The 19006-nt window shown below is 36.9% G+C and overlaps 1 protein-coding gene across 1 annotated transcript in view; it reads left to right on the top strand.

The window, feature by feature from the left end:
* SLC41A2 (solute carrier family 41 member 2) overlaps positions 1-19006 on the top strand; it is a 59068-nt gene that overhangs the window by 23127 nt on the left and 16935 nt on the right. Inside the window, exons 7-8 of the mRNA XM_068664386.1 lie at positions 8429-8576; positions 9164-9243. Of these exons, the coding sequence (XP_068520487.1) occupies positions 8429-8576; positions 9164-9243 (228 nt within the window). The remainder of the gene's footprint in view (positions 1-8428; positions 8577-9163; positions 9244-19006) is intronic.

The raw sequence follows: 19006 nt of genomic DNA, 5'->3' as shown, positions 1-19006 counted from the left end.
GGTTCATTGCCACAAGATGAATTCTGAAAATGAATATGCCAATAATTATTATCATTAAAAACATGCTTGTATTTTGGCAGATGTAGCGAAATTCTTGATTGTCAGAGAAAGAGAGATGAGCTTGGAAAATGAGAAATTGGAACTTGAAAATCAATCTTTTTCTTCCTGTTTCTTCATATCCTCCTCTATTCCCCATGAAGAAACAAAAAGTATGAGAACATCTTCTTGCAGGAGAAAAAGACTGTTCAGAAACATATTCAAAATTAAATTATTACTGCAGCTCACTCCTTCCAGAGAAGCTATTTAAAGTATATTGTATTTTAAAATATTTAACTGTAGGCAATTATAGTACAATATAGCACAGGCCAAATTTTGTACTGTTCATGATAGTTTTACCAGATATGTTGGCATCCCTGCATATATTCTTTACATCTGTGCTCATTTTTAAAGTCGTTTTCATTTTTAAAAAAAATGAGTTGTTTTATGTAAATATTACATCAATCAGAAAAGGTACGTAAATAAATCTCAAGCTGCCTTGGAGTAACTTAGCATTTTTCTTCACTTTCAGACTATAATTCTGTATTTTTGGTATTTGATTTAGCATATTTTAAATGTGTTGACATGTCATCTTAAATGCATCGGTGTGCAATACATCCATTTTTAATATTTTTGTTAATTTTTGTTAAAACTTAAATTGCACTGTGTATTTAATAACTATATTTTAATGTATTTTAAAATCTATATCCTAATAAAGTAACTTAATTCTCAAATACTTCCTCTAAATACTGCTTATAAAGAAGTTTATAGACTTATAGTGAAAAGTAAAAGACTTTTAACTTTTTTTTTTTTTTTTCCGGTGAGGAAAACAGCAGAGAAACACCTTATTTGTATAAAATGTAGTGTCCGTTGCTAATGCTAGGGCTGGGATAATAATTAATTTAATTTTTTTTAATGTAGGCTTATTGCTATGCCCCAAATTCTACTAGACTGTAGCTTAGGGTTATTCCACATAAAAGAGATTTCAGGTCCCTGCAGTTGATATGGTTGATTTGACTTCAATTCAAAATTAGAACATGTGCTGGTCAGTGAAGTGCCAGGGAAGCTGCTATAGCAGCTGGATGGAAGGCAACAGAAAGCTGGCCAGGATTACTGGGAGTCATGTACTACCTATCTGGGGAGTTGTGGAGTTGGCAGAAGATGCCAAACTTGGGTTAACGCTAAGATTAGATTGGGGCTAGGGTTATGGTTAAATTTCTTCTTGCCAGGTCTGTGCCTGATTTAGAGTCATTAATGCTGGACTTACACTTTAAATTTCAGCTAGTAAGTATTCCAAGTGAGGTTTCTTAGACACTTGTGCTACATAGCTCACACTTTATTTTGTCTTTTAAAATTTCACTCTGCAAATGACTTTATAATGAATATACCAGTGATGTTTAATTTGTTTCCTAGAGCTTTTCCTTCCAAATATTAGTTTTGGAGCATTGTAATGTTCTCTATAAAATTGCTTAAGTTGAATCCACAGAGACTCAAATACAGTGAATGAGTAATAGTGATTCTTACTGTTTTTAAACACCTTCTTCTACTCCATTCAATTTTTTTCAGTTCTGGTTACAAGAAAAACCTAGTTAGGTGCACCCTTATGGAACACAATTGGATTTTAATAGCAGCTACATTTGTCATTTGCATGTAAACAATGTATGTCATTTTGTGAATACTTCTAGTATTGCATCCTGTGCTTTACATAAATTTAGCACAGTATGTTTCTTATTTTAAAAAATTTAATAATTACTACTAATATTTCAGTTTCTCCTAAAACATTATTTCTTCTTAAAACACACTACCACCACCAAAAACAACAACAAAAACTCAAACTCAAAGAGAAGATAGGGAAAGAAACTTGGACTTTCGTCTTTCTTCTTTTCACGTCTATTTAGAAATTTACATTTCTAGTTACAGGTGACCTAATGTCTCTTAGAGGAATAACATAAGAAGTGTGGCCAGCTTGAATTGGTCCTTTGTTATTTTTACAGCTGGACACTCACATTGTATCAAGCCACTGTGGCTGAAAAGCAGGTCACACACACAGGCAGGAGGAAGGAGTAGTGCTCTCAAGTATGCTTCTAAGAGTTACTCCCACTTTTCTTTCTATATGGTCTTCTAGAAATGTTTCTCCTTTGGTGATATCAGTAATTATCTAATTATCACTAAAATGTCTGCTTCTGCTCTTTATATTTGTTCAATGTCTTTATATTTTCTTCTCTTAGGAAACAGAGAGACTTTCTAAAGTAAGAACGACCCACAAAGCCCTTGCAAATGCGTGGTTTCCAAGATTTAGCTGAACTATGAAATAGTAACAAGGAATATAAGTTTGTAGTAGCTTCAGTTTAGGAGAAGTATATAAAGCAGTGAAAGGCAGGGAAAAGGCATTCAGAAAATGATCAGGCAACAATGCTTCGTTTTATTTTTAAAACATTACAGGAACTTTTTCACATAGTATATGATTGGGATGTGGATATTACTGCCAGCATATATTAAGAGGACCAAAGTGATTATAAAAAAAATAATAATAATACCTTGTCGGATAAATTAATCAGAGAAGAATCTATGGAGGAGTATTGAAGAGAAAGATGCAGATAGAAAGTAGAGTGATGAAATCCCATCCCTGAGGCAAAGAGCAGTAAAACCTGGCAGAGCACACTGAAAGAAGCATCGCTGTAAACCTGCCATTTTCTTACCATTTTTCCACAAGCCTTAACTGTTGGCCATGGTCAGAAAAAGGATGCTAGACTAGATGAGACTCTTGGCTTCACTCAGCACAGATGTCCTTATGTTCTTTCTGCCACTTCTCTGCTTTCTCAGAAGTAGAGCAACAAGCGTAGAGGGAATGTTATAAGGAAGTACACGGTTTATGAGCTAGTAGTGACGCGGGTTGAGTCCACCTCTAAACTGTCCTCTGAATGAAAGAGTTTCACCTACAATTTACTAGCCTGATTACTCAAGTGTGCTGGCAAAGAGGGAAGGTTCTAGCTCTATGCAAAGTTTTCAAATAATAAGCCTGAAAGGGTGAAATTATTTATTTAAATGTTTTCTGCTTGTTTGTAACAGAGGTGTACAGCAGATGCTTCATGGCATGCCTAGAAGAGGCAAGGAAAAAGGACGGTAGCATACTTACCCAGGTTAGGGGCATATTAAACATCTCATTTGTCCCCCATCATATATACAATCTCTTAAAAAAAATCATTTGGCTGTTTCAAAAATAATGGCAAACCTATCAGAGCCGGGGATTTGAATGGCACCAGGTTAACAGCTCTGCCTTAATGCCCTGGAAAGGACTGTGTCTGCACTTCTAAATTACTCCGTGAATCGCATCCTCAGAGATAATCTAATCATTTTCCTTCCTGAGACAATTATCGTAAACTAACTTGTCCGTTAAACGCTGAAACCAATTGAATCTGTTAGCTAATTCACAGAGAGTCTCCGATAGCCAGACCTTCAGCATGCATAAAAAAAAATAATAAATAAATAAATGGAAAAAAAACTTCCACGTTTTTGCGCGTTAGAGCCATTTAAACACATCCCATAACATCACGACGCCTTTCAGTGCTCTGTTAAACACCTCATTGACCAGCGAAGGGGGACGAGGAGTTTCTTTTAGAGGAAAACCCTTTTTCCCCGGCTCCCTGTCAGTGCGGCGGCCCGCCGGGCGCTAGAGGGCTCCCCAGGCCCGCCGACGGCAGCGGGGCGCCCTGGCAGAAAAACCCCTCTGCTTGCCCCCTGTAACGCTGTGAGGGCTTCAAGCTGCCCTCTTCTCCTCACGGAGCGGGGATTAAATACGTGCCGGCGGCTCTCAAGCATCCACGGATCAAGTTTGAGAAGCCAGACGGCGGGATCCCCCATCGTTACTGTCGGGTTCCTAATTTTGCCTCTGAAATAGAGCATTTCCCGTTCACACCTAGAGGCTGTGTTTTCAGAGGCACCGCACCAAACAGTACACCACAGTATACACCCTGCATAAGCAGCAAAATGTTAAGCATCTGAGTTCCCCGATTGCTTGTGTGATTGCTGTCAGTGTTTTTACCACAGGGATGAGGGGTTAAAATAACTGAAGATCAGCAAGGACTTGTCTCTTCCCTCCTTCCTTTTTGATGTAAGGTCACAGTCAGGAGTTCACTGAAGAGATACTGAGTGTTTTTAGGAGTTGATTTTACCGTCTTGGATGTTACAAACTCTATAGCAGAGCCACCAGGATGGGCTGACCAAGTTTCCTCCTGCTATGTAAGCTAAACTGCACAAAGCTTTCTAAAGTGGCATGAAATGAGTCCCAAAAGGGGACTCATTTATTCCCTTTGCCCCTTCTCCAGCTATCGTAGAATAAATTTTCTTTTTCTGTGGATTAACTATGAATAGGATGATGGCCCAACCTTCCTCAAAAGATGCATCTTGAGGTTAGTCTTTTAAGATTCAAGTAAGTTGTTCTGCCAGCAGAGTCTCCCCTAGCTAAAGGAAAGTCCTTTCCGAGAGTCAGACGGGAGCTGAGCCATTCCACAGAGTCTGCAGGGCACTGGAACCTATCATAGCTCACTTGTGACAGTTTCTGTGATATGTTTCGAAACTATTAATGGCTTCTACAGTTCTGGTTTTAATTAAACTTAATAGATGGGAAGTCGAATATAAAGTTCTATTAGGGAACAGCTGCCTTAAGCTTAAATTTTACATCGTCTTTGCCTTCAAACCTGGGTAGGGTGAATTTCAGTTGTGTAGGCTAAAACTTGTAAATTTATTAGTAAGCATACCTGATTTCCTCCTTGTTTAGCAGCATGGGGATGACTGATGCCCTATTTATTTGTTTGTCATTCCCTCTAGCTCTCTTTTTCTCTCTCTCTCTCTTTTTTTTTTTTTTTTTTTTTAATTAAACAGGGAATTCCAATAAAGTACTAGCAACTTTTTGAATAATCTAAGCTCTGGCCTCATCTTGCCCTTGAAGATCCCCCACTCCTGAGAACCACTCCTGACTTTTGTTCTTTTCAGGAAAAGCTGTGACACAGTCTTGTAGCAAAGGGTAGCTTTTATAATCTGGTGTATGTCCAACTCCATTTAAAAGCCTCAGGTATAAAAGTTATTTTAGGTTAAAACATTGAAAAATAAGGCCAAAAAAAATCTCCTCTTACTTGTTGTTGACTCAGAGGAACAAACTTAAGCCATTGCTGAGTATTGTTGAGTCATGCCTTGGTATGCAAAAAAACCACCAGTTGCTTTTCTTTCATATTGTCTTCTATATCACTACACACTTTTTTTCTTTTCCTGCTATAAAACATCAATTCACTTTCTTGAAGGTTCATCTAACTTTTGCTTTGTTTGCTGTAAAAATGACAGCTTGTGTTATATTACATAGATACACTTTTTTTTTTTTTTTTTTTTTCCCAGTAGCTACTGTTCACTAACTTAAAATACGTTGACTTCAACTAGTGAAAGGACTGAAAATCATTCATGGGTTAATTGTGTTTTCTAAGACTTGTAAAGCTGCCCTTGCTTCTGGCTGCTTGCTGAGTTCTGAAATAGTACAGTCCTGTTGCACTGCACATATAAATTGTATTTATTTTGGTTATAGTTCATGAATCATTATACACTAGCAAGACTGTCTTCTCTTCTCTTCTTTTTTTTTTTTTTTTCATTTTTTAAAACATCTTAGAAAACATTTATGTGGCAGGATGATATATGCATACATATATTTCATATTTCGCTTATTTATTTATAAGCTGCTTATTAAATATCTCTTGGTTAGTATTTATTGCTCATTTGCTGGACTGGTTTCTGTTATATCTTTGTACTTACTTTTTTTTTTTTTTTTTCCCAGAAGAAAGGAATTATACAATGTATTTTACTTTGAGTAGAAGAATGCTTATTCTTAGTGTTCTTTGTAATTCCTGGACTATATTTTTGGACAAGTTTTCCCTGCTTGGAGACTGCTGATGATAGTTAAATCCTCTCTTTTCTGCTCAACATGTTCTAAGAAGTTATTTAAGTTGTTATTGGGATTAAAAAAGAAATTGTTGTAAAATGCCATACCTTTTTGAACTTTAATTTCCTTTCTTGTGTTGGTAAAAATGTCATAATCACAGAATCACAGAATGGTTGAGGTTGGAAGGGACCCCTGGAGATTATCTAGTCCAACGTCCCTGCTCGAGCAGGATCCTAGAACACAAACCCAAGTTTGTGTCCAGATGGCGAGGATCACCTCCCTTGACCTGCTGGCAATGCTCTTCCTGATGCAGCCCAGGATAACACTGACCACAAGAGAACATTGTTCAAGAGAACAATGCTCATGGCCAACTTGTCGTCCACTGGGACCCCCCAAGCCCTTCTCCTCAGAGCTCCTTTCCAGCAGATCAGCTCCCAGCCTGTACTGGTGCATGGGGTTATTCATCCCCAGGTGCAGGACCCTGCACTTGCCTTTGTTGAATTCCAAGAGTTTCCTCTTTGCCCATTTCTCCAGCCTGTTGAGATCCTCCTGAGTGGCACTGCAGCACTCTGGTGTATCAGCCACTCCTCCCAGTTTTGTATTATCAGCACACTTGCTGAGAAGGCACTCTATCCCTTCATCCAAGTCCCTGATGAGTAAGTTAAACAGTACTGCACCCAGTATTGACCCCAGGGGACACTGCTAGCTACTGCCCCTGCCACTGATCTCAACCCTCTGAGACCTGCCATTCAGCCAGTTCTCAGACAGAACAGACATAGAGGGAGTGAGACCAAGTAGCAGGAACATAATGTGATTAACATCTTAAAAAGGAAAAAAAAAAAAAAAAAAAAAAAGGAGGTCTAAAAGTTTTACGTAAACAGATTTCCACAGGAAATCCATTCCACAGGACCCACTGCAGTACGCACAGAGATCTTTCTACTTCGCAAGTGGAGTGATGAATGCATTTACTTGGGCAGTAAATAGTGGTCCACATGACAAAGAGGTCAAGAACTTTACATCAATATATTTTTCTCTTATAAGCTTGATTTTAAAAAGCTGTAATTATCAAATAAAGGAGTAATGTATTATGTGTACTCTTTTGAGTCAGATCTTTTCACATTAAACACCTCTTAGTTCATAGAAGAAGGAAAAAAGGACAAAAAAAAAAAAAAAAGGCACCACAAAGGAAGCAGATAATATACTATAGAGTAGTTAGAAAAGGAAAGGAAAAATTACTTCTCTTTTGGGTTTTGTCTCATTCTCATTCTGATAGCTTTCTACTTTTAGCTTGCAAAGTGATAGGAATCTTAGTCTCTTTTCTGCTGGCTCTGCTGCAGAGGCTGTTACCAGTCAATGCAGAAGGATAGTGACTTCCAAGAACACTACAGCAATTCTTTCAGGAGTAATTTTAGCTGTTCTCCATCCCTTCACCAAGATAACATCAAAGTAGTAATTGCTGGAACTTGCAGACTTTGTAATAAGCCATAATGCTTGGGTAGGATATTTTTATACATACTGGATATTCTTCTTTGTTCAAGTGTTTATGTGTTCTATGTGAACTACTTCAACCTGTTTATTTAAAATATATTTTGCATTGAGTTGTCCAAGTTCTGAAAGTTTAAACAAAAAGTGTTTAATATTAAATACACTGCCACACTGCTCATAAAATTAAATGTATGTAAATGTGAGGTGTTTGTGTAAGTTATACGTATATTTGCCACAGTTGAATTGGATCACTGGGATAGCTTCTGAGTGGATGGGACTCTCTGACTGAACTAATCTGAAAAATATTATTCTTTCTGGAGGCAGCCCTTTGCATTATTAGTTTTGTTTTATGATGGTACTCCCTTACTGATATTTGCAATTGTGTTCCTATGAAATATGATGCCAGTCTGATGGATAGGTGCAGGCAGCAGAATTGTGGCTGTGAATTTCCAGACTTTCAGACAGGTTATAAAGCAACTGAACTACTGATATAAATGTTTCAGTATTACATATTGTGCCTGCATCATTTTAGATATGCTGTTTCTGGGGAGATTAGCATATTATCTGTGCTTTGGAAAGAGGGAGGTTTACATATGCTACAAATTTATATATAAACAAAATGCATTTTCAATATGTTGTTTCTTTTTTTTTTTAGCAGACATAACAATGTTTTATATTGCACATCTCTATTGCATTTTTATCATCAAGCATCATATAAAGATGTTTTTAAAAACTTTATACTTTACACAGATAGTTCTGTCCTTGATGGGATGGGAGAAGGTGATCACAGGTGGCAGATGTTACACCATATTGTTTGATGCAGTAGTTGAAAAGTTAGGTACAGTAGTGCTAAAGACTATGAAAATTCCTCAAATGAATGATGTAGAATATAATTTATTTTAGACTTCTACATTAGGAATAACTTTTATGAATGTCTGGAAAGCAAAGCAGTTATTTTGTTTTTCTGTGGTTGTTTTTTTTTAGAGACATATTACTACGTATCTCCTCTAGTTGGTGCCTTTTTTTTGGCTCTGACTCCTATGGGGATTGTCATAGCTGCCAAACACCCAGCTACCAGAACTGTTCTCCATTCAGGATGGGAGCCTGTTATAACTGCCATGGTTATAAGCAGGTAAGTCTATTTGTCTTTGTTTGTCTTGATGTCTCTCGTCTGTGTCTCTGTATATCTTATATAACACCTGACTGTGCTTGAAAGAAACTTTCAAGGAGCCCCTAGAATGTAGAGTGGGAATAAACTTCAGCCTTCCAAAAATTATGAAGTTACATAGTTAAATCGTAGATGGGAATGAGTGGGGAAGCCAGCAGTAGCCTGTGGAAATGACTGAACAGAGATGTACTGTATCAAATAAAAGAAACAGTGAAGTATTCATCTCCTGCAGCTTCCTATCAAAACTGCACACTGATCTAAGAGGTGATTTAATCAAATGAAAGCTATGAATCTTAAAAGTCAAGTGATTGTCTGAAATTCTATGGTCTTTGTTATACAAGAAGTCAATTTTAATATCTAAATCTGCAACTGTAGCAATGTTAGTCTGTAGCAGAGGACAAAGTAATGGGGAAAAAAAGATGAACTGAGCAGAAAATCATGGCTTGAAGATATTACAAGACTGAAATTATTTAAAAAAAAAAAAAAAAGTTTTGAAATACTAATTAATGTACCTGTTTGCCAGATTCTACATATTGTACTTTGTTTTTCAGTATTGGTGGCCTTATTCTGGACACTACTGTATCTGATCCAAACTTGGTTGGAATTGTTGTTTATACCCCAGTAATTAATGGTAAGACTAAGACAGGATTATATGCTGCCATGTATTGATTGATATGCTTTGGTTTGATAAAAGCCTATTAACACCTAAAGAGAGTTTTTTGGTCCTATTTATTGCAATCATTAAAGCATGCTGGAGAAAGTGAGAAGTACGAGCCTGAAGTATGCCTTAAGAAACTGTGAAAGTGAAGACGTATATTCAAAAATGATGTGATCAAATATATTGAAATTGTTATGGCTGAGGAAAATTTAGATGATAATTTATTTCAAATGATTTTATTTTGAATGGCCAAGGGCAAATTTTCAAAACAGCAATTCAATATTTACTTGCATTTAGGTTTAAGAGCCAACAGGGGTGCTACAGGCAAATTGATTTCTTAAGAAAGATGTATATTGGTTCCCATGTTTGTTATGTGCTTTCCAGATGCACAAGAATCTATTCATGACAATTTCATCCATAAATAGTTTTGTCATCTAAGAAAAATAACAAGGCAAATTTTACATGAACAGATAATATCTTATTAGTCTGATGTAGTCATTTGCAAAATGCAAATTTTTAGCTTCTTTTTTGCTACAGTATCATGTGACTGATACATGTTTAGCTTGCAATAATTATAATCACTGGATCTGTTCCCACAATAATGCTCATTAGCTGCTCTTTTCCCCTTTTGTATTTCTACGTTTGATTCTTTACATTATTTTGCACTTTTATGCATTGATTTTTGATCAATTTCTCTAACTATCAAGATGATTCCAACTTCTGATTTTTGCTTATCAAGTGCTTTGGCTTATCTTAACTTGGCCTTTGCAAATGCCATTGGGGTATATTCTATTTGTTTTCTAAGCTATCAATTAAATAAGTTAAAACCACTTGGTTTGCTCATCTGCTTTGATAATAAAAATATTATTGATGCTGGGTTTTGAAACATTTTGCCCCAGATCTAATTGTTAATTAGATTTAAGGTTGCTACTGGAAATACAATATGGGATAGCATCAAAACAATTTGCAACAGTTAAAAGTTGGTATATCTATGGCTGTGCCCATTAGGCAAGCCATTCTGTTAGAGGAGATAATTGTGTGACTTTGACAGAGGGATGTTCTTGGTAAATTCATGTTAGCTTTTGTTTTACTGCTCTCATATCTTCTAGGTGCTTACAAATTGTCTATTTAATAATTTGTTCTAATACTTGTCAGGAATATAAATTTTACAAACATACAGATTCCCCAAATCATTCTTTTTAGTCCTTTTTAAAGATACATTTCCCTATTACAGCCCTCTGGTATTTACTAATGTCCAAGATAATCGGTTTGCAAAAATGATCACTGATAACTCATGGACTGTTCATCTAGCTCTCTAAGGATGCTCTACATTTCATTTATCCTCAGGCTGTACAGACTTAAATGTACAAGTTTACGATCAGGCATCACCATTTTTTACAAAGCCAGGATAAAAAAGGAACTGAGTATTTCAGTCTTCCACACAGCATGCTGCTTATTCTTCTTTCCCATTAAGCTCCTGTATTTCTTTTTTATTTCCTTTAAATATAAGGCATTTCAGTGTTGCCACTTATGTTCCTTGCTGACTATAAATTCATTTTTACTTTTCAGCCTTTATGCTTCCTTGCCTGAGCCTTTCCTTTATATTCATTCAAAATTGCATGTACTTGCATCTACTTTTTGTGCGTTTCCATTTCGATTTCCAGATACCTAAAGAGCAGGGCAACCATGTTGATCTTTGACCTTTCCTGCTTTACATTTGAAAGCTTTCTTGTAATAGTCCTCCGTGGTAGATTGCTTCCTAAGAGAAGAGGATTGTATTTTCTTTTGGGGCAGGTGCACCCAAAACTCTTACCAGGGGTACTGCTTTCCTAGACGACATCCCTTGATTACAAAAGCAAATAACTGTCTGATGACTGCTTTATACTGTTCTACAGTAGGCGTCTCTCTCTGCTTCAGTACGTAGTAGAATAGGTCTGGATTTCCTCTATAGACTCTCGTGCTCTAGTCTTGCCACCTACACTGGATACAGGTCTGATGGATACAGGCCTTTCTCAAGACCCCACACTCTTACCAGATGTTGCAGTGATGATGGTCTGCTACCCTGTAGTAGTTATGAACTGCCCTTGTAAGTGGAACTGTGCATCCTGTTCAAGGTTGGTTTCTTTCACAGAAATTGGTTGTAAAAGCTGAATTGCGTGTGTGTTTACATTTTACCTTTTTTAAAAATTTGTAGTTAATGATTGGACTTAAGTAAATCATTTTAATTGCTAGGAATGACAGCTTACTATAAACATGCCTCTAGAGAAAAAGTTAAATGTACCACTTTGTTTCTAATTTTCTTTCATAAGTTTATGAACAGAATTAAGGCAATGTGCATACATTCTTTTGATCTATCTTTAGAGAAAAAGAACTAGCCAAATGCTATACATAGCCATGGATGATTAGCTGGCGGGTCAAAAGATCCCTGAAGAATTAGGTAGGCTGAGAGAGGAAAAGCTGGGGCTAAAAGTCGGCTTGTAGCTGTGACAGTCCCACTGTGCTTCTCTGATGATGATTGCTGTGATAATTGCACCACCCCGGTTATAAAAGCTGCCTTCATTTTAAGAAGTTTTATATTTCTAGGCTGTTCTCAGCCTTTGGCGTCTGCCCCCCAAGCTACTGTGCAATGCCTGAGAATGTTTTTTTCCATGCTACACCAGGTACCTTACCCCATTGCTTATTTGGATTTTTCATGCTTAGCTGCTTCTTTTCTTGTTATGCGTAAAGCAATCTTTTCCCAGCTCACAAGGTTTAAACTTTTTAGTGACTTGTGATGGACCATCATTACGTTGTTTATAGTCTCCTGTCTGTACATTTCAGCTACTATCCCAGTCTTAAACTCCATGTTGTAATGAGAGTAGCTTCACACCAAGCTCCATTTTGGAACTCTTAACAAGCTGACAACAAGCACAATAATAGGCCAAGACTAGAGCCTTGTGCTGCTAGCGTAAGGGAAAGCTAGTGCAAGGCCTGCAACCCATGATCAGCAATAGCAATGCTGCTTTTGCAGTGCCACTGGACAACAACGTAAGCACCAATGAATTCTGGTTTTCCCTCATCCACAAACGAGCAGAAGGGAGTAAGTGTGTCATATGTGTGTGCTAAACTCCTCAGACCTCAGAATTTGAAATATAGAGGCATTTCTATTGGAAAATATAGAAGAAAATACATTCTGTGTAGAGGATGCAGCGTGCCTGCTTTATGGTACACATCCTGAAAAAGGAAATTGTAGGTAAGCGATTTTTTCAGTTGCAGTTAGATTAGGCTTTCCTGGTTTTCATAATTCTATTGGCTCCTTTTGATTTTGCTGGTCAGTATAGTGTAGAAAACTGGAGCTTAGGAAATCTTTCAGTTAAAAAAATACATCTGTTGACGCCCATTTACTAACCAAAGGTGTGCTAGGCCACTTCACAGAAGGCTTTTTAAATATGACTGTTGCAGAAAGCTTTCTCTCCTAGTCCTTGGAATTACTGTAAACATAAGCAGTGAAAGTAGCTGCAGGTTTTCCCACTCACAATGGTTTTCAGATGCCTTTTCCTTTCTCCTACTTTGAAGTTTGTTGTTCCTGTGAAACAAGGAAACCTAAAATAAATGTTGTAACCTTTTGGGATTATGTCCAGCCAAAATCTCAGGACAGTGTGTGTTTGTCCAAGATTTCAAATTGTTGCTGATTTTTTTCAGTGCCAATTGTTGTATATTGTGAAATCCTGGACATCATACACTGCAAAGTCATCAGGTGTTAGGCTTCCTTTGTGTGCCCATAAGTAGCATTCAATCTGGTCCTGTCTAAGTGGTTTTCATATTCTTAGATGTGGGACAAGTCACTTTCATCACATATACGTTGCAGTTTGGAGCCATACATCTTTTGGTTTAAGAAATATTGGTCTGGAATTTGAACAACCTCAAAGATTCCTACCCCTATTAACAATAACTACAATTTTTTTGCCAAGAATATTAAAATAGTTCTGAAGCAGGCAGGCATTTATAGTCAACTTTACTGCTGGTGGCCAGCAGTATTTTACAACCAGTTTTCCAATTTTCCCCTGTTAAACACATTTCTTGAGATGAAGAATTATTTTTAATTCTATGGTTGGTTGGGTTAAATCGTAACTGTGCTTTCTAAAAGTACATAAATCATTTCGTGGTTTTAGCCATTGTGGTACTTTAAATCTAGTTGAAATTTAGATGTTTGTGTTTGATATACTGAAGTTCTGAAGAAACTAGCTAAAATCCCAGCATGGCTGTGCTTCAGCCTAGATACTCAAAGTAGATTGTTATGTTTTCTAATGGAAGAGCTGGATAAAATTTGCAAATCCACTTACAGCATCACAGTTTGTTGAATTTGGCTCAGGAACTGCAATTTGCAAGTAACTGAGTTCCTTTTGTGCAGAAAAAAAAAAAAAAAAAAAGATAATGCTTTATACAATTATATGCTTCAGAATAATCAGCTGAAATTAACTGAGATTACTAGACAGAGCCACTTTCCATTTTCCTTTCATGCTTAAAAAATATTGTGAGATGTCTTGTAAGTATTTTTATTTCAAGAGTTACTGCATAGTAAATAACATGTGATTAGATTTCACCCCATTTTTATGCATTTTGTAGAATGGAGGTTCTGCAAATTAATTCTGAAAACAACTGAAAACCAGAAATGGTTTGAAGGCTTCGTATAGAGAAACTTGCATTTACAGATCATTTGAAACAAGAGTCGTTACGGGTAACATAAATCTGTTGTAATATTCCCTACTCTTTGGCTGCACATAGTCCTTGGTATGTGGAGGAAATAAACGTAGATCAAGGAATATGAAGAACCTGTATGAGAAAATTTAACACAAAACTTAATGAGTGTCTGTTGTCTGGGAGATGAAAGTTAAGCTTATGTAATATATTCCCCAAACCATATCTTTTTTTTTTTTTAATCTATTAATAGGATAAATTGAAGGACAGACTTTCAGGCTTTTCAGACATGTCTTGCTGTAAATTGTTTCCTTTAGAGAATATGGAAAGAAAATACCAGAAATCATTCCCCCTCAAAAAATAAAATTTGTTTTTAATAATTTTATGTATTTTAATCTGCTATAGGATAGTTGTACTCTCAGCTTTCATACAACAGAGAAGTGCTTTGATTAGAAGTCAATCATTGTCTCAGATGGCTGAGTTTCTGAAATTTTCCTCTGTAAGTTACAAGGGAAGACATTAGTGTACTTCTGTGGTACTGGAGCAATATGTCTGGGTAGGAAATTAACTTTTCTGCATCCTGAATTGCACAGAATATAATAGAATTAGAAAGCACCTATACACGAGATTTATAATTCAGTCTTTATTTTGGAATGAAAATGGAGGAGGATTTTCATTCTGAATATTTAATTCTGAATATTTAATTCTGACTCGTTATTGGGTTATAGTTCTACTACTTTTTAGTTATTAGTTGTACATGTAAATCTGCATAGTCTGTGCTGTTCTTTCAGCTGTGAGTTCTTTCAAGTATTTTATTTTTTTACAAGATTTCAGTAATCATTAGTTTTCACATCACAAGCATATCCAGAATATTTTCATTTTTTGACAGTCAAGGAATACTTGTCAGTTAGGCATAGGATAAAAATTATTTATGAGCCAAATCACACCTAAACCACTCAATTTTAAAATGCAATGGGTTGCATATGTAATGTTGTCTTAAAAACTCAACAAACAAACAAACAAACAAACAAAAACTTAATTGGCACAACTGACTGTATTGCTGTACATTGTGGTTAGGAGGGTGAAAAGGTAAGAATATTCTTCTTTGGGAATTTTGTTGGCCTAATTCTACCCTTATATAGGTATTAATAGATTTTTGTCCTATTGCACAAGCTGTAGTGTAGAAGCTTGGGAACAGCACAGTATTCTGTGACTGATAATCTCTCTCCATAGAAGTGAATTTATAAAGACCTTCAATCTCAGTGAATTGATGTGCATACAGTTTGCCATTCTTACAAAGTTTTTTGTGTACCCCATCATGCAACTGTTCTTAATAGTCTTGTGAATGGTTATGGTGTTGGTTTTTAAAGCTGAGGCTTTATCTTGTTATCTTGTACTCTCAGTGCTTTCAGGAAGGTAGTTTTCTGCAGGAACCCATCTTCATTTATATATACTTAAGGGAAGAAAAAAAAAAAAAAAAGAATGAGATGGAAAGCTACAGGAGAGGACATAATTTTATATATAAGGTAGTTGAATACTGCTTTGCAAAATTCCTCTTGCTTACCATGCAGATCTCCCCAGTGTTAAAGAAGTACCTTAAAACAAATTTTTTACCAATCAGTAGTAACATAATTATTCTTATTTTCTGGAATATCTGATTGTAGATTCTGAATGTGACCTACAAAAATATTAAACATTGATTGATACAAATGAAAACATTCATTGGTGCAAATGAAATCAATGAAAAGTCTGGTTTAAATACTTATTCAGAACAAAATGACTTAAATATTTCACATTCATTACCAAAAACTGCAAAATGTTCTTTGCAGACAGTATAAAAATATCACTTCAGGGGTATATTTTAAAATTAAATGCATTCATGTTTGCAAAGCACTCAGATTTATAGTGACAAGCACCAATGAAAAGCAGAAGAGAAACTAGTAAGTCAGTATTCAGTCCAGATTTTGAAAAGTGGATATTAAATAAGACTGTGAATCATTCATGATATGCTAAGGATAAATTAAAGTATCAAAGTGATATTTAGTCAGGCAATGCATCATGACATTGAATTAGAAGAATCAGAAGTCTGAGAGGAAGACTGGTAATTGTATTATTTTACTGCAACATAACTTATACCAATTTACCTATGGAGCATTTATAGATAGGTTTCTATAAGATGTAGAGGGCTGTATCTACAGTGAACTTGGGCTTTGGAGCACCTTGATTCTGGGTGTCTGGCTGCCTGCAGAGAAACTAATCCTAGAGCAAGGGGTTCCCAGTAGTGTGTGGAGGATGGTGAGCTACTTTGGAAGAGCACAGGGAAACAAGTACACCTGTGTGCTAAAGATTCAAAGTTAGATTCCTTTTCTAAGGTTAGATGGAAGCTTCTGTTCTTCAAAAGCAGTAAGTAAGCAGTGTTTCTTCTGTTCATTGGAACCATAGCTGAAATAATGTTGAGAGGAAGAGCTGGCTTTATTTACTTTTTTATAAAATCACAGAACCAGTTAGGCTGGAAGGGACATTTTGAGATCTAGGCCAAGCCCCTTGCTCAAGCACTGTCCTAGAGCACATTGTCCAGGATTGTGTCCACTTGGATTTTGAACATATCCACAGATGGAGACTCCACAACCTCTCTGGGAAACCTGCTCCAATGTTTGATCACCCTTGTTGTAAATATTTGATTTTTTGTGTGTTCAGATGGAATGTCTTGTGTTCCATTTTTTTGTCATTGTCTCTTGCCCTGTCAGCAGGCACTACTGAGAAGGGCCTGGCTCCCTTGTCTTCATCCCTCACCTCAGGTATTTAAACACATCAATAAGATCCCCCTGAGCCTTCTCTGTTCCACAGGCTGAGCAGTCCCAGCTCTCTCAGCCTCTCCTCATATGAAAGATGCTCCAGTTCCTGTGATCCTGTGCTAAACTTGCTCCAGTAGGTCCATATCCTGTACTGGAGAGTCCAGAATTGGGCTCACTACTTAGATGTAACCTCACCGGTGCTGAATACAGAGGAAGCATCACTTCCCTCCACCTGCTGTTGATGCTCTTCCTAATGCAGCTGAGGATACTGTTAGCTGCCTTTGCCATGAAAGTACGTTGCTGGGTCATGGCCAATGTCTTGTCCAGGACCCCTGGTGGCCTTCTCTGCAGAGCTGCTTTCTAGGTAGTCAACTCCTAGCCTGCACAGGTGCACAGGCTTGTTCTTCCCCAGATGCAGGACTTTGCTTTTCCCTTCATTGATCTTCCTTTCAGCCTAGCTCTTCAGACTCTCCAGGTCCCTCTGAATGGCAGCACAACCCTCTGGTACGTCAGATATTCCTCCAGTTTTCCCTTGGAAATGGTACCCAAAGTGTGCAGTATAAGATATGTGCAAAACAACAACAGCAAAACCAACCAACCAACCAACCAAAAACAAAACAAAACAAAACAAAACAAACAAAAAAAAAAACACAACACCAGCCTGGTGTAGTACCCAGAGCATTAGGTGATCTGAGATGAGTCTGCATCAGCAACACCCATCCTGCTTCCTTTAACTTCTATCTTTGTTTGTTTTTTTAACCTGTAAAATGTTAATAAGAATAATGAGACACAGGTCTCCTTTGAAATATTCTTTAAGATGCATTGATACAAAGTACTTTTCATGTGGTTTTCAGACTAGCATGGTCTTACTAGAAAAAAATCCTTTCCCAAATAATGCTTAGTGGAATCATGCCTGTAGGCATACTCACAAATACATGATGTGTTTTTGGCTCTATGTTAAATATGGTTTTGCGTGCTTGTTTTACAAAACAAAAGAACCGTGATAAAATAAAAAAATAAAAAATCAGAAGTGGTATTAATTCTTGCTTATCCCTTGACTGACTCAATAAAATGATGAGATTTTCAATTTTCTTTTAATGTTGTAAGTCAGCATGATGTCCTTCACACTTTAGCAATGTCTGTTCTTCTTCTTGACAAAGTAGCACTCACATTGAAGCTAAACACATCTGCTGTCCTGAGAGGAACGGGGTAACAGGTGCAGGATTTTACTTTTGAAAGCAATTATTTTCCTCTGTGATCTAGTACTCATGAGAATGAACAGTTAGTCTTTGCTATGAAGTATGTGCTACAATGACTACAATACAATTTCAGGAAACACATTTTCTCACTTAAAATCATGGAAACAGTCCATATATATGTCTGCAGCGATTTTCATCATATGAGCAGCTACTGAGCACGTGATCATTTTATGCATTCAGAAGATGCTCAGAAATGATCAATTTTCTGTATTGACATCTAGTCAACCTACACAGTTTTATCTGTGTTCTGCTTCTTGTGGGGATCTGATAAATCTGATATTGCTGAGTTAACTTCACAAGCACAGTAACTGCTGTTAGAGGAAAACAAACTGAATATCTCTGTACACAGTGATTCATTTAATGCAAGCACAGCTTTACTCAAGTCATTCTAAGACCAGCAAAAAAATGGAATTTGATTCTGTGCTGATTTCTATCTTGTTTTTGTTTGTTTGTTTGTTTGTTTTTGTTTGTTTTTTAGAGCACCATTCAATCCACAGCGTTTTGTGTCCTCGTGTCCCTGCAATACCTGTTGCTTACAATATTCTCTCTGTTCTCCCTCTGCTTTGGCCACTATCCTTTCTCTTCATCATCACTTAACCATGGGCTGAGTAAGAGGCATCACGCCTAGCTCCAAGCCATGTGCTGACTGGGCACCTAGCATGCTTATGCTGAGAACTATACAGCTTTTGTTACTGCCTTTGGCTCACTGAGGTGTGGGTTTGAATCTTTATTTACCTAGGATTAGCCATTTTTTCCTTTTTGTCAGGCACCATACTTGGAGGTAATTAATATTAACTCCTTAGTACTAAGTAATTCTTGTGCCAGACATGGTTGAAATTGGCCCAGAGGTTCAAAAATAGTTAGTAGGAAGAATTGGCACATGAGTGCACAGAACTAAGGGACAGGATGACTGCTGCTGCCCATCACCATACGCCGTTAGCTGGTTGAGACTCAGCAGGATGTATGGGCTCTAGAAGCTTTGTAAATTTCAGCGCACCTGCATCA

The sequence above is a fragment of the Anas acuta genome, chromosome 1, assembly GCF_963932015.1.
Source record: "Anas acuta chromosome 1, bAnaAcu1.1, whole genome shotgun sequence".
Taxonomy (NCBI): domain Eukaryota; kingdom Metazoa; phylum Chordata; class Aves; order Anseriformes; family Anatidae; genus Anas; species Anas acuta.
The sequence above is the reverse complement of the archived record's forward strand: the minus strand, read 5'-3'. Positions and strand labels throughout refer to the sequence as shown.